At 40.2% G+C, this 16,295-nt stretch overlaps 1 protein-coding gene across 1 annotated transcript in view; it reads left to right on the top strand.

The window, feature by feature from the left end:
- Positions 1–11,723: 11,723 nt before the first annotated feature.
- The window catches only part of HIBADH (3-hydroxyisobutyrate dehydrogenase), an 82,631-nt gene continuing 78,059 nt past the window's right edge, over positions 11,724–16,295 (top strand). The window contains exon 1 of the mRNA XM_074150282.1: positions 11,724–11,861. Within this exon, the coding sequence (XP_074006383.1) occupies positions 11,780–11,861 (82 nt within the window). The 5' untranslated portion in view covers positions 11,724–11,779. The remainder of the gene's footprint in view (positions 11,862–16,295) is intronic.

A 16,295-nucleotide genomic window follows, 5' to 3' on the forward strand; every position in this document is an offset into this window, starting at 1 on the left:
AACTTCTTTAAGATCATGTTACAGAAAGCTATTAACTATACTCTTAAAACAGTTAAATAGTTATAAATAATGTTTTATATTATGGCTGACAACACTGAATTGCGCAGCGTTTAAGGAAATCTAATCACAGGGCATGCAGACATTGCCTTCCAGTAAGATGGTGTGGCAAAACTTTGGAACATATTAGAAATCACATACTATTGCTAACATTTCCTATTAAGGAGAAAGTCTCTCTCTGTATATTTTGGATTTCTTTTCCAACACTTAATTGCAGCTGATGAAGAAAAGCTATTCAAAAGCTGCCAGGATTTTTAAATCTGTATGAGTGAGATTGATGAAATTTGTGGGTTTTCCCAAAAGAGTATAGGTGAGAGCAGACATGTAAATTTTGTATGTGTGTGCATGTACGGGTGTGACAGGGAGAGGAGAGAGCAAGAGCTTACTCCTAAGGTGTGAGACTTGGCAGCGTTGCACTGTACAATGGGCACAAGAAACCGCATGTCTGTAAATGAGTGCATTTGAATTGCTGTTATTTCACTGTTGGGTTACTGTATTGTTAAAGTGAAAAGGAATGTTTTTAATAAATGCAAATAATGAGTTAAATGCTTGCACATACTGAGGCTTTACTCTCTGGTGTGTAATTAATATATGTGCACTGGAGACCCAGGTCTGGGGGAGTGTTTCATTTCTTATTTATGATGTTTGTAAGGGTGGGTTTTTTTTCCTTCTAGCATACCTCTTACTGGCATACACAGAACTGCGTGTAAATGACCACTGAGTAGGTGTCACTTAAATCTTAGCAGATATAGAACAGGTAAATACCTTTTGTTTTGTATGTTTTGGTAGATTTACTGTTTCTCCCAGCCTTTTATCTTTGCTATCTGAAAGTAATAGGAAGCTCCCAAATGACCAACATTTTGTTTTCAGAGGCAGGAAAACTACATGTGGCAGGAAACAAACAAGCAATGAGGTTTCAAAGTTCTTGTACCTCAGGGCACAGCGTTTAACCCTGAAGGACTGAAAGTAGAAAGACACTTTCCACAGCTACCTACAGCATGTTCTTGTATCCCCTTCTGGGTCCCCCTCCAGCACTGGCTGCCACTGCTGACAGAGCACAGAAGTGTCTGTATACTGTATCTGCATGAAGCTTGGCAGCTTTCCTATTTCCTCATAATGGTATGTATTTTTCTCAAAGGATCTAAAGATGTCTGAGTCCTTATACCAATGCTGTCTCCTGCTCCCCTATCCTGGCTCTAACAGTTCTCGTGTCTCCACCGCTTTACTAGTTTTTCTCACTCCTTGGCTCCCTGAGCAGCTGCATCTGTCGCATCGTGTGCTCAAACTGGGGAGCTTGGTGCTGCTCCACAACTCTCTGCCGCGGCTGGTACCACCCGACCGATGCAGGAGTTCGTGCTCACGCTTGACTCAGCACCAAGGAGAAATGATGTGTCACACAGCACACTTGTGAGAGGCTGTGCCTGGCCTGGGACTTAGAGAGCAACTTGCGCTCTTTTCCCCACCAGCCCCATGTTTAGTTTGGAGACAGGTCTGAACCTCTTGCATTACTATTTGTATAGAAAACTTCGCAGTCAACAGATCTTGAGTCCAGGTACTCACCTTCTCCTACTGCTTGAGTTCTGGAAGTCCTGCATTAGGATTTCTTTAATTCTATGAAAAAAATAATAGCCATATTGTTACATAAATTACGTACAAATCAATTACTAGGAAGCACAGTGCTAAAATTAAAATTTGTCTTTAATTCATCCCCCTGATTATTTGTTATTTTATTGTGTCTATTAACATTGTATAGAGTATGCTGGATTTGCTGTGCAAACTTACATACAGAAAATAATGCAGTCTTTCTGATTTTATTTGATCAGAACCACTCAGAAATGCAAACTGTATTTTTACCACACATATCCTATCTTTTTTTTTTAATATTTCATACCTTTTCTTATTTCCACAAATTAATTTCCTTGTACAAGGAATATTTTTAAAGGATCGGTTGGCCTGTAATAACTGTTTTGTACACAAACACCAGGGTTAGAATCTGTTTTTACAGTGTGTGTTTCAGTTATCTTTTCGGGGGTATGTCAGTGGGCAGCATTTGGTCTGTATATCTGCATATTTTGAATATACTGTGTTTGTACTGAAGGAGACTTTTTAAGGCTTTATGAAACTGCCTGCTTAAATGCTACCACTGAGACCCAACCACTGAGCTTGTCAACAGTATCTAATACTGCCTGTAAGTAGTGCAGCATTTCCTTAAAACTGGGAGATAGAGGTGTATAAGTCTGAAAAACACCAAGTTATCTTAACAGTTTTTGAGAACTTTAGCCATAATAAACCGCACATTGATATATATATATTTATTTTAGCATTCCCAGAATCCAGGCATTCTTCTCCCTGTTAGAAGAGATGCCAAAAGCAAATTCAATCTGTAGTTCTCTCTTTCCTTCCCAGACCTTTGTTGACTTGCAGTCCCCATTCTGCTGCAATTAGTCAACCACCAAGGGAGGGTTCATTGGCTGAATATTCTTCCTAGTCCTCTTCTAAATTCAAATATAGTTAGCCTTAGTTTTTGTTGTATTAATCACAGGGCTGCTGGGGCCAAATCAGCTAATTTGTCAATGGGAATTTGCACAAGCTTCCAAGTGGGATGAATTTTTTCCCGCACAGAAGACCAGATCTTATGAATTGCACCCATTGGATGTCTAGCATCATTCTGATTTGCCATTTCCATATTGCTTTTTGATCATTTTGCACTCAATATTTCACTTAGAAATCATTTATACCACAACTGTATTTGGCCCTCGGTATTATTAGGTAGCATGAAATATACTCAGTGATGGTATGAAAGTTATTTCCAATAGGGCTTATGAAGAACAGCTGAGCAAGTATGACCTCCTGACCTAAAAGTGTTTGTTTACTGGGAACTATATTCCAGTTCTCTACATTTAATCTGTCTTGGACCAGGCTGACATTCCCTTGCTAGATTTATTGGATCTCCAGAGGCTATTACAAATGCAACATTGTCATTGCTTATCTAATAAAATGATAATAGGATTATATTACTCTAGTGATAACGATACATTTATGTTCATTTTTAATAGTAACAAACCAAAGTTTGATTTCATGTTCAGTGAAGATAATGCGTTATTGAGGGGGAAAAAAAGACACATTCAAAAAGTATTTTTCTTTCAAACAAATCAGTCAGTCATGGAAAATATTTTTTATTCCATTTTATTTGCAAATCAAAACTTCAGTTTGTTCATGAGTAGGCATACTATGTCAGTTTTACAGAAATAATAATAATGAGGAAGTCTGACTTCAAAAACTCTGGTTTTCCTAAATCAACAACTCTGGATTTTGGAAGCTTGTCATGGCTTTTCTGCTGCATCTTTTCCTAGAAGTTGTCGGACATCAAAAGGCAGGCAGAACAGACCAGATTTGTATTTCGATTATATTTAGTTATATTCAAGGTGTCCACAGTAAATTAATTTTTTATTAGTGGTAGTATTATTTTTATTTATTTATTTATTTATTAATCGTTGTAGTAGTAGTAGGTTTTAAGTCATAGCCAAGTTTTAGTTTAGTACTGTATGTTTTAAGGGGAGACTCTTAAATGTATTTCTCAGCTAGATTTAACTGGTTAGTTTTAGTGTAATCAACATCTCTCTGTGTAACGTATGCTCTTAATTTATCTCCCAGCTGAGGCAACAAAAATCAAATTACTTTTTAACTTCAATAATTTGTACATTAATAAAAGGTTTGCCTTTTCTTATTTTAGGAAAGTAAATTATTGCACCTTTCCCCCCCCTTTGTTTTTTGGTAGAGCTCTGACACTGTAATGCTGACCTTTACCAAATCACCCTACCATTTTGGTGACCAACACCCTAATGACTCTGCTGTACTGGAATTCATAGCACAGCACAGATAAGGCCTGGGTCATTTCTTTATGAACAAGCAGCATATTCCTTCTAAAAAGTATTGTTATCTGATAGTTTCTTCTGCAAATTTTCACTGCAGCTGACTATTATTTTTCCTAAGTGCTGTTACTTAAAAGTAACCTATAAAAATTAGGGAATAAATAATAGAGATTTTAAACAAATTTAATAATAAACAAGCTATTCTATAGGTATGTATGCTACATGGTGAAATTATAGTGCTAGACTTAAATTAAATGTATGGTTTGTATTTAGAACTCTTAAATGTTACATAAAGTGTAAGTCATCTTAAATTTTCAATAGGGCAGAATGGAGATTTGTTAAAATAATTGCCTCATGTCGGTATAGATTCCATACCTTTTTATTATAAATTCCTTTCAAAAATCTTTCGATGGACAAGACAGTCTATATGCTGGAATACAGACAATACAAGACCACAATAATGGCAGTGGTTTTGTCTTTGTGTGGTATAGAAGAGATATGTTGATCCACATTGATTTGTGTGCTCTTCTTGTAAAAGACTTCTCTGCCCTTTTGCACATAAAGTTGATGTTTCCTATATGCTCTATATAGTTAAAATTCCAAAGGAATTAAATTTATTATTAATTGCACACACAAAACATAAAATTGAGTGCAAATTTTGCAACCAAGTATACAAAATAAAAGCTGGTTCTTTTGTGTTGAATTATATTACTTAAGTAACCGTGTCTCTTTGTCAAAAATTAATTAATTACTCTCTTGATCTGCAATAGGGTATGTTCCTGGGTACTAATTCTTCTCGTAAACCAGTGATGAGGAATATCCCCTAATACACCTTACTCCTTTGGGGACCTTATGTTGCTTCCTCTAAAATGAGGAAAAAAATCCTAAGAATGTCAATAGAAGCAAGATCACCACCCATTTTGGCAAAGCCAAGTCTTCCTCAGGAGCATGCCACACGAAGAAAATGTTTCTGAAGCAATAATGTGCTTTACACTTTTGTGTAGGAAAACCCAAGGGCTGAGTTAGTGCCGGGATTCCTCTTTCTATATCATAAGGATCCGGCCCAAACCACGACATGTTAGTTAGGATTCTATCAGAGCAGTGTAAGGTTGATGCTTTTAGACTGACATGCATACGTTCGTTAGGGAAAATGTAACATTTTTTTCTGTGTTTTATAAGCATGCACCTTTTCCTGGGCAGCAATTACCTCATCCTTACTCGGACACCTGAAGTTTAAAATCAATGTGGAAAGCTTTTCCAGTGCTTTTCCATGTTGCCCTACCATGTTCATCTTCTTTTCCTATGTCAGTACCCTGTAACTGGCAGAAGGGCATTGAGTGACTGTTTTGTGCAATTCCCATACCAATCAATATGTTCTATGTGTAGTGCATTGCAGGTAGAAGTCAAAATAAAATGACCTTGACTGATACCACATATTTACCATATGTAGCAATATTTCTTTTGGAATTTATTTCCTTCTTCAGTTGCTTTTCCAAAAGCCGTTCATCTAAATCTGAACCAAAGTCATCCTCCTCTGCACTTCTATGTCATGTGAAATAAGCATGTAAAAGTAAGGTACTGTACACAAACATCAACAGATTCTAAATCCCTTAAAATAATCTGAAACATATTTTTCAGCTAAAACACAAAAATGAAATCGACCCCAAATTGCTATGGGATGCTATTCAGGTCCTTAAACTTTGAATTTTTTTGTGCGAGTTCTCCAAATGGAACAGGTCTATATTGTTCATGGTGCCACCTGTATGCAGTCACCCACATACAACATAACTTATTTGTAAAAGATAGTAGTGATTGAATTTCCTCATAATCAGAACTGCAAAACATTCCATTTAGATTAAAAGGACTTCTTCTTCACACCATTTTCCAATGAAATTCATCTAGATAAAGTATCTCTATTGCATTTTACTTCGATGGGATTTTGAAGAGAATTTAAAGAAGATGACTGAATTCTTCTGGGAAATAGGTATTTGAATCTTTTCAGCTCTTCCAAGAAACCCAGTCAGCACAGTCTAGCCTAAACATCTTAATGGAATTTATTGGGGCTAAAGAGTGGGCAAAAACTCTAGTGCTTAACTGAAATTGGTATCAATTAGTACAAATACATATGCACCGGTAGCCTGCGGTAACCTGCCCTTGCTAACATTCACCTGATGTCCCAGTGAGATGCGACCACTTTCCAAACTACAGTACAAATGCTTCTGACAAAACAAACAGGTCATACCAAAACAAAGTTTCTATGTTCCCCCAGGGCACTCCATTCCCAGAGAAGCCGGGAATTTGCTTCCCCTTAAGTATATGCAATATTCAGAATATCACACATATTCAGTTCATGGTTGGTTACTAAATTACATACTGCTGAGGAATTTATCAGACAGTTTGGAAAGAAAGCAAGCAGTTCAGATTACACAAGGTTTTTTTTCTGTAGGCAAAAATAACCGCTTGCATTGCTGCTTATACATTCCAGTTAGTTATCTACTGAAGGGCACACAGCTAGGAAATCAATGCTGCCCTGAGAATCCCAACTTGTATATTTACAAGTGTGAAGAATGTCATATTATGTTGGACTCAAGGTCCCTCTAGCCCAGCAGTCTGTCTCCAGCAGTGACCAGTCAGAGATGAAATATGCAGGGATATTTCTCTGGAATGTTCTCCCAGCTCCAACTATTTGCAGCTCAGGGATTCCTGAGCAGCTCCACTGCACTTTTATTGCATTTTACGAACATTATGAAAGCTCTCCAATGCAGAGCAGTAAAGGCAACAAATGCAAGATGAAAGGTTAGAAGGAGGAATAAAACACTGTAGGCTTGGCTGCCAATTCATTTTGAATCAAGTCTCAAATGTGCTGTTGCATCCACTGTAGTTTCTTTTGGCTACAACTAAGTAGTGTTAATGTTGAATTTAAATATTACTCTGCAATGAGGGTCCCATTTTAAAGGTAATGTATGCCAGTAATTCTTGCTAAATTCTGTGAAAATTGTGCTTAGTTATCAACCCAGACTACAAAGCTCCATGTCCTGAAAAGGAGATCTCCTTAAAGTAATGAAATTTAAAAAAAAAAAACTGATCAAATATACTTATCCTGCATCCATAGAGTTAAAGTCAGAGGCAGGCTCTAATACCCTTGGCATAATATGACATAGTGCATGTATTTCCCTTTGCTTTCAGAGGTTCCTTATTAAGGGAAAACAATTCCTTAAATCTAAGAAAATGCAAAATTGACAAAAATATACTATAAATATTCTGTATTTGTAGGGGGATTTTTAATTCTTTGTTTTGTCTTTTTATGTGAGTCCTTTAAAGCAAAGTAAGATGGCCACATTTTCAACACTAAGAATAAAAAGAGTAGCCTTCCTTACATTATTTTCTGTTTATTTACATGTTTGTTTACATATCTTGGAACTTAGTGGGCATAATGTACCAACAGATAGAAAACTACCGACCTATTGATGTACTACGGTACATCAGTAGCAGCTGCTTTCTGTGTTACGAGTGCTCTGATAAATTCTCATGTTTTAACATCCATGTTCTAATGTCAGAAATGTTAAGGAGCGCACCTGAGGTCTACACATATTTCTTACACCATAAGAAAGTAAATCTCAGTCACTTAAACACCAGGGTTTAGATTTACAACGTCACTAAGCATTCATTGGGTAACGATGTAAGTAAATATACACAAATTTCTGATGATCTAACAAGCTGGGATGCAGCGATACAGGTCCATGCGGTACAAAGGTACTGTACCTACCTTTTTCTCCACATTTCTCAGATCCTGCAGAAATGTGCCAGCAGCAGTCTACAAAGCAAGATGACACGGTAACTATGAGTTAATAATAGCAAGGCAATGTGGTTTAATGAACATGGTAATAATGGTAACGGGTATGACATGGTTATATGATAATGAGAGGTAAGAAAGTTGCATTTTCTTTCCCTTTTCTGTCCCTGACATGTTGCATGACACCGGGAACTTCATTAGTCTTCCCATGACCAAGAATTTAGTTTACATTACCAATACCCAGTAGTTTAGGAGCCAATTTAAGAGCTTTCTGTCCCATTCATTTATTCCAGCTTGGCCCATTCAGTCGCTCCAGAGTGAGGACCAGTGTGCGCCATTGCAAGCATTTGTTGGGGCCAACTGTAAAACAGATGAATGAAAGGTGGTGGGTTAACAACAGTTATATCGGCATACCTGAGAGGGCTGTAAATTGTAGTGCAAGGATGGGGATGAGCAGCTGGAGCAAAAGCAGTGGGGATCTTTTAAAATCCTGCTTATTTCATGGATTCAGTATAGAAAGCTGTCAAGAAGCAATTGGACTGGACAGGCCTCCAGGTATACCTAAGTTTGGGGAGTAACAAGGACTTAAAGGGTTTGGCATCTGAAAGATCAGTTCTTATAATGACATCTATACCCTTTTTTTATAAAGCTCTATAAGTTCTACAAATGAAAACAGATATGTATCAGTAACATGTTTACTACTTCTCATTCTCATATATAAGTTTTATGCCATTCTTTTTGCTGTACTGTACAAAATGAACTCTTTACTTACACTAGAGCAACAAGTAGGCTAGCAAGTTTTCCGTAAGAAAATAGTTCCTTCCTGCCATAATCAGTCAGATATTTTGAGGACCCATTTCATGCCTAAATCATAAGGTAGGCATTACTGCTTTTAAGATACAATACACCATTGATAGAACAAAACTTTAAAGCCAATTAGATGTTGGCAATCTTCCTACCATTGGCAAAGGCACACTTGTTAACAGTTCCCCTTTGTGGCACATTTGCAGTGTAACCACTGATTTCTGGAAAGCTTTTTTGGCACTTCAAGAGATTTTAAAATATCTAATGAATTTATTTTTATAGACAATTTTAGACTTCACTTGCACTACTTTAAAGAATTTTGCTTTAAAAAATAGGGGTTGTATGCACTCAAATGAGGTATGATCCCTTTTTTTAACACAGGGAAAAAATAATAATTTGTAGAACCAAGCTACACAAATAATAGTTTATTTGCATTTTAACTAGTTAACAATTTCAGAAATAATCACATACAAATCTTTAGGAAACACTATCTTACTAGGTGTGAGTAAGGAGATACTGCTGCTTTGTTTGAAAAAAAAAAATGTTTTTATCCTGGGTTTTAATATAAGTAAAAGTTTTCATGGCTATTTACTTAAAAAGTATTTTAACGTTAACAAAGCTTTTTTTTTTTTCATTTTGTGTGGAAAGAATGTGATTAGGTTGGCAAAGAAATAAGAAACACACAAACCAAAATTAACTAGGAAGGCTTAATTTATAGTGAGATAAACTTTTACAAAATGCAAAATTATTTTTAACAAAATGAGCTAACCTTACTATAAGCCTACTAAAAGTTCAAACATCACTAGAGGGCATTTTGGAGAAAATACAAAACCACAACACTATTAATTTCATTTTCTCCCTTCTGCAAATGCTCTGTAGTATGGTAGCCCTGCATCATCTGGTCCTGCACGTTTACTTCCCATACTGGCTATCTTAGAAGTGCTAAACTACTAATATCAGTTGTATCAGTGTTCATTATGTGAGCAGAGATTCCATTTACTCTAATCTCAGGTATTTCATCTGTCTGCAAAAGCACGTTCTGTACAATAGCAATGTAAAAACCATGGTAAAGTAACAATAGAATTTATTCACAGGCGTGTTGCAAAGTAATGTAAGGCTAAGCCTACTACACTTTTATCAATAGGATTCTCCTTTTTCCAGTTTCTCATGCTTTGTTTGGAAGTGACTGTAGGGTATTTTTATTATGCTGGTACAAAGTGAAATTCTGCTTATATACCTTTTAAACAAAGAATGTTTTATTTATACCTACGCAAATAAAACCCTCTTAAACATGCTAAAGGTCTAGAGAAAGATGCAGCTATGCAGGTAAAGCTGCATCTTGTAAGGAGAGTTAAAAATCTTGAATGCAAGGACCACACTGAGTGTAGCATTAGACTCTTCACTAGATCCACCTATCTATACTTAAACCCTCAAAAAAATTAAATTACTTACTTTTCTAACTCAGTTCAGACTTGATATGAGTCTACAGCCAGTTGGAAAAGGGTCAATGACTCTGAAAATGTAAGACAAGAATCAGGCTGGAAGGCAAAAACCCTATTTTCAAAGTTCTGTGTGACTGTGTAAAAATTGTGTTTTAGTGACTTCCAAAAACATTATTTGGACTACACCTCTGTACAGATTTCTGCCAGCTTAGCAGGACGAGGAATCACACCTCTTCTCATCCCAACAAAATTTGTGTTCAAGATGGTTGTCAACTTCGTCACCACTGAGGAGAAAAGTAAACATAGCTCAGTAGCTTCATTCACTTGACACACTTCCAATGGCATGGTGGAACTGACAAGTAAGCTTATGAAAATATTGATATATATGAGCTTCTAGATCTTCAAATGTTTTGCAAAGTGCTAGCAAATTAAAGGGCTTCTAGTTTTGTGTGTCTCTTTCCATTGCCTTAGCTGCAGAGATCTTTTTTTTTTTTTCTTCTCAAATAGTACTTGGTGCTCAGCTGAGAGGCAATGAGAGAAAGAAGCAACTGGGTGACAGTATGAGATCAGTATGAGAAAAGCTGGACTTTACTCATGCCAGAGTAAAACAACTATATAACCACAGCCACCTTCACTGCTCACAAAATTACTTTTGTGTTGAGCTGGGTTAATTTAACTGCGTATCATCATTGCTTTATAGGTGCAAATATACAAAAAAATAATGTGGTACTGATAGAAGAGCCAAGCTTATGTATCAAGCTAGCATATAACCGAGTGATCTATTCCTGATGATTGCACTCTCCCAGAAGTCTGTAAATGATACCGCATAACAACTACAAAAAAAGCTCTGACCTAGCAAGAGTAACCTAATGACTGAGGCAGTACCCAGCATTCCTCCACAACAAATTAAGGCAAGTTTTGCTGTCAGGCAATTAACTGTTTTGTTTGTGAGCGAGAAACGTGGCAGTTGTGGGACAGGAGCTGAAGCCTTGCTCTGAGGAGGGAGGGTTCACCTGCCTCCACCCTGCCCTCCCTCAGAGGGAGGCCTGCTCCCTCACACCCTGAAGCTCCCCGGGGACTGCCAGCAAGGTCTCCCACTCCTGTCAGGTGCTACGCTGTGGGTGAACAGCACAGCCCTTAACAGCTTGTTCAAACACAAATGTAACCGACGTTGATAAACCTTCTCTGTCAGGCCTTCGGGAACTGTCCTCAGGGCAGGGTGAAGCCAGCCATAAGCTCCACCGATCATCTGACGAGGCAAAACCAGTAGAACGCGGCCTCTTCCCTCACGCCGAGGGCGCCGTTTGCACCGTTCTTGCGGGTACCTTGGCCCTCAACCTTGGCCCCACGAACGGCCTCCGACACAACCCCGGCCCGGCCTTCCCTCCCTCCCCTCAGCCAAGCGGCCCTCCCGGCGGCGACGCAGGAAGGGAAGCCGCAGCGGACAGGCGCAGGCAAGAAGGAGGGCTGGATGGAAACACCTCCCCCAGGGTAGCCACGGGCAGCCGAACCGAGTTACCCACCACCCCGCCGCCAGCTCCGCTGCCCCAATAAGGTGCCCCAGCGCCTGCCCGGCCCCCGCCCCGCCCCGCTCCGGCGAGCGCGGCCGGCCCCATCCGTCACGGGGGCGGTGGGCGGGGCCAGCCCGCGGCGGGGAGTAAACTTGCGCTCCCATTGGCTGGATCCCGCCAAGAGGCGCCTGTGGTTGGCTGCGGCAGCTGCCGCTCGCAGCGGGCGGGCGGTGGCGGCGGGCGGGGAAGTGGCGGGGCGGGTGGCGGCTGGCCGGAGGTCACTCGGCGCGGGGGCGCAGCATGGCCGCGGCTGTGGTGCTCGGGGGACCGGCGGGCTGGTGGCGCTGGCACAGGCGGGTGCGCGCCGCCCGCGCAGCGATGGGTAAGGAGCTGCCCCTCCCTTCGGCTCCAGCCGCTCCGCTCTTAACCGCCGGGCGGGGAAAGGCCGGGCCTTTCCAAGGGGCTCGGCCGAGGAGCGCTGCCGCCGCGCCGCCCTTGGCGGCCGCGGGGCCTCCGAGCCCCACGGGTCCGGCCCCGCGCCTGACGGGCCCCGGGGCCGCCCCACCGTGCAGCGCCCCCGGGGAGGGACCCTCCCCCGGGCGGGTCATGGTTGGCACGGCGCGGTCCCACCAAGCGACTGCCGCTGCCGCGTTATTTGGGGCCGTACCGGGGCTCCGGGGTGGCTTAGCTCAATAAATGTTTTCACTCATTCGCTTAAAATAGCGTGCCTGGAAATGATGGGAGCCCACAAGTGCTTCCTGCGGCACCACTGACGCGTTAGCAATAGCTGTCACCCAGAGCTCGGCAGTTCAACCCTCTCGATCCTTGTATCGTGATTATTTTCCTTCAGCTGAAGGTAAATCCAGCGGCGCTTCCTCCTGTTCCAGCTCCACAGGCGCTCACTTCCACATGCGCTTGATTCTTGGGTGGTGGAAGGAGCAAAGGCCTTTAAATGTCCTGTTGGTGCGAGGGACCGAAGGATGCACTTGCAGAACTGGAGGCCAAACCTTTTCCCTTTTCTAACCTGGAAATCACACTACTGTTTCCAAGTATTTTAGCTGCTGAAGTAGATAATTGAAAATACATCCTCAGTAGTCTTTCCAATGTCATTTTGGTAGCAGTCTGTTGCTCATGTGTGTTCCTGTATAGTTAGGCTCCAAACAGACAAATAGGTGAAGACTTTTCAAGCAGTGAAGTGGAAGAAATGTGTTATTTTAAATGGGATATCATACGATTCTAAAATCTTGACAGGAATTATTTAATTACTTTTAAATAAGTAACTTCTTAAAAATTGTAATTCCCCTTTAAACCTCGTTTAAACTGATCAATGAAAAGTCTTTGATGCTTGATTTTGAAATTAGCTTTCAGTGTTACTTTTGCTTGACCGTCTCCCTTTGGCTAGTGCATGATTTTTTTTATAGTTACAGCTGTGAAGTTGTCCTAAGTAGTGGCTCAGGTGCAACAGGCGTATTGGTCACATGCTAGTGAAGTTAAATACAGGAGACCTGTTTGTGTATTTAGTACCTTTTGTGATACCACAATGGAAAGCAGTACCTTGCAATGTATTTTGAACTTTCTGTGCATGGCAGTTGTCAGATATTTCTGTAAGAGCTTTGAAATTGCTGTCTTGGTCAATATTCCAATGGTCATGTTTAATGTAGAGAAAATGGAAGGGATCTCATTTCTTGGTCTGAAAAACAACCCAAAACTCTACACTGGCCCTTAAAGTTGAAAAATGTAGTTTGTCTTTGCCTGAAGACCTGAGCGAGAAACTGTGACTAAGTCTACGGAGAAATTGTGACTCTCCCAAGACACTTCCATAGAGCAGAATTTCACCCACAGCGTTTAAGCTCTGACTTACTTAGTCAGTAGTAACTGCACTGAAAGTCCAGTTGACTCTGAGAAGTGTTTATGGGGGGAAGGTCTAAGCATTAAACCTTCTTAACTGCTGAGCTCTACTGCTTAGTTATATGTCAGGGTTTCCCCATCTCTAATGCGTTTATTGGGTCTGCCACCCTTTTCTTTAGTTTTGAGTAGTCTAAAAGTTGTCCTTTAAGCAGTGATTTCATCAACTGTAGTTCTGAGCGAAATGCCATCCTAGTGGAGGAGCTCTGCCAGCTCCAAGAGCTGTCCAATGCCGCAGCTTGGTTAGCGAGCGGGCTGTCTTCCTTCACTTACTGAATGCTCCTTAGTTACTTGGTCAGTTACTCTTTGCAGCTGGCACAGACCATGGTGGATTGTTCCCTCTGTATGTTTATACCAGAGGCTGTTAAATCATCTAGGAGCAAAATAGATCAGGGCAGATTTTGGAGGAGCAGCTCGGCTATGTATGTTTGTGTATTAGCAAGTTGGATAGAGACCGTGTAGTCTTGTGATCTGCCGCTGGCTGTCGCTGGCAAAGGTGCTTTGTGGAGAAGGTGTATATGACCTTACTTACAAATACATTTTTGATGGATGGGGAGAAATCTTTCCTGGGGACCGCTAGGGAGGATGAAGGGGGCATTAATGGGGTATTGTGGATGAGAAAGGAAGATTTTCTGGCAAATGAAGATTCATCAGCTGAGGGAGCTGTTCATCAAAGAAGGCAGTACCCTGCTAGAGAACGAAAATGTCCTTACAGATAGTTTTGGATGAGTAGTAGAGACCCATTCATTTAATAGTTAAATAGTACTTTTATTGATGCAGGAGCTACGTTTAAACTGTCAAACGGTTCCGTGCTCTGGTGCGGAGAAGCATTAATTACTAAGCAAGGATTATGACAGAAAGACCTGCTGCTCTGAAGTCCAGCGCATTACTTAATTAAGGGATCAAATGTACACTTGATACTCTTTTTAGATGAAAAGTACATACTACATGTTTTTGTCTTTAATGTATTAGAAAACATTTAATGAGGTATAGCTACAGATAAGAAAAATGAGGTAAGAAGACTCTGACTTTTACAAGATAGCATGTCTGTTTTTCATCAGCAGACCTTTACGGAGGCAAGGCAAAGCAAAGGGGATGTTTTCAATGTAAAGCTGGCCAAATTTAGAGTCTTGTAATCTTCTTAAATTATGATTTTGGCAGAGTGCAGTTCTCAAAATCATTGCATAACCTTTAAAAGCCTATGACCCTGGGGCAATTTAAATTCCATTGGCAAAAGCTTCTAGGAGCAGAAAGACCTGATTCTGCCCATGTACAGCCGGCCTCTCTAACTTGTCTGTTTCTCCATATAGTTCCCTCCAGGATCTACTACAGTAGAGGTTTTATGAGTTTCCATAGAGTAGTCTGCACGAAACAGAGAAGCTCTCTCTGATCCTTTCTTTTAAAGCACAAAGGAGAAAAGGGATGGTGTCTTCTGTTGTACTTGTACCAGAACTTAAGATGCTGACAAAATCTTTCATTTAGTGGTTCAAATTGAATTGGCATCGTGTTTCCCTCTCCTTGTTAAGTTACTTCGTAGGCAATTGTACTTTCTCATAAAGCCCTGGGCAAAACCAGCAACTTTAGTAGTTGAGTTTTCTCCAGGCATCTTCCCATGCTCCTGTTAATCTCACCTACTGGGTTGGAAAAGAGTTCGATTCACTGATCCAGATTGATCAAGAGTATTAGTATGACTTGCAACCACTCCGATTAGGAAATTCACATGGGACAGAAGCCTTGTGCCAGTTTTATCGGTTTCATTTGACTGTGGAGCTACGAGTTCCAGGAGCTAGAGATTTTGGTGAATATGGTTCAAAATAGATTCTATAAAGCCAAAAAGTAAGTAATATTGTTAAGATTATTGTTTGAGAGTTACTGGATTCTCAGTCCTGTTCTTGGCCAGTTAGACTGTGCTTTCCTTTAGAGTACAAGCATATTGGACCTTTTCCAGCTCTACTGTCTGTGGTCCTATCCAGCTATTAGTTCCTTTTTGTTTGACTACAAAGAGACGGCCTCTGCACTGCATATTATAGTGTCTGTGCAGTCCAGTATTTGCAGTGAATTCAAGGCACCACTGGACCTGAAATTCTTTCTTGAGACTATAAGAGTCATTACTTTGGGAGACTGTTAAATGAAAACATCTGAAATGATCTAAACTAGTAACTGTCATTGTTCAGGTTAAAAAGAAAATTGCTTTCAAAATCCTTATGTAGAAGCCTGAAAAGACAAGTTATAGGTCATTGACTGGCCAGATATTCTAAGGACAAGATTGCAGCCTGTGCATTTCTGAATTTACTCTCTTAATGGATGTATTTTGTTCAAGAAAAGGCATCCAGAGATTCATAAACTCTTGCTGATTTTTTAAATTAAGTTATTTTTAAGGTAAAATTCTTGCGAAATTGTAGGTTAGCTCAGGTGTTTCTATTGTAGGCTGACTTTTCAAAGCAAAACATTTTTATCTGTATTGTCTGTAAACACCTAGTAAGGCAAGAGGGTCATAAATTGACCCTCCTCATAAGTGGAGTCTTCATAGGCACAGGGCTCTGCCTGTGTTCCCTCCAGAATAATGAAGAATCTCCCGGGAAAAGCCCAGATTCTTTAGAGTCAGTGTAGCTGTAGCTGATTTCGCTTACAAATAACTCGATCTATAGATCAACCTATGTAACTGGTTCTGTTCCCATTGAAGGAGAATTAATTGCACATGCTATCAGTGATTATTTTAAAAGCAGCTTCTATTGCTCCTACTTGTGATGTTCTGCCCTCTGTTAGAAGCTGAATGTGAACTGGGCGTTTTTCCAGCCGTGTGGTTGCAGCAGGTTACTCTAGATTTTATGGTTGAATTAAAATGGACTCAATGCCACAGGGACAGTTTCTGCAAATGCTTATACAATTGATGGGATTAGTTAAGCGTACG

The sequence above is a fragment of the Numenius arquata genome, chromosome 7 (assembly GCF_964106895.1).
Source record: "Numenius arquata chromosome 7, bNumArq3.hap1.1, whole genome shotgun sequence".
NCBI lineage: Eukaryota > Metazoa > Chordata > Aves > Charadriiformes > Scolopacidae > Numenius > Numenius arquata.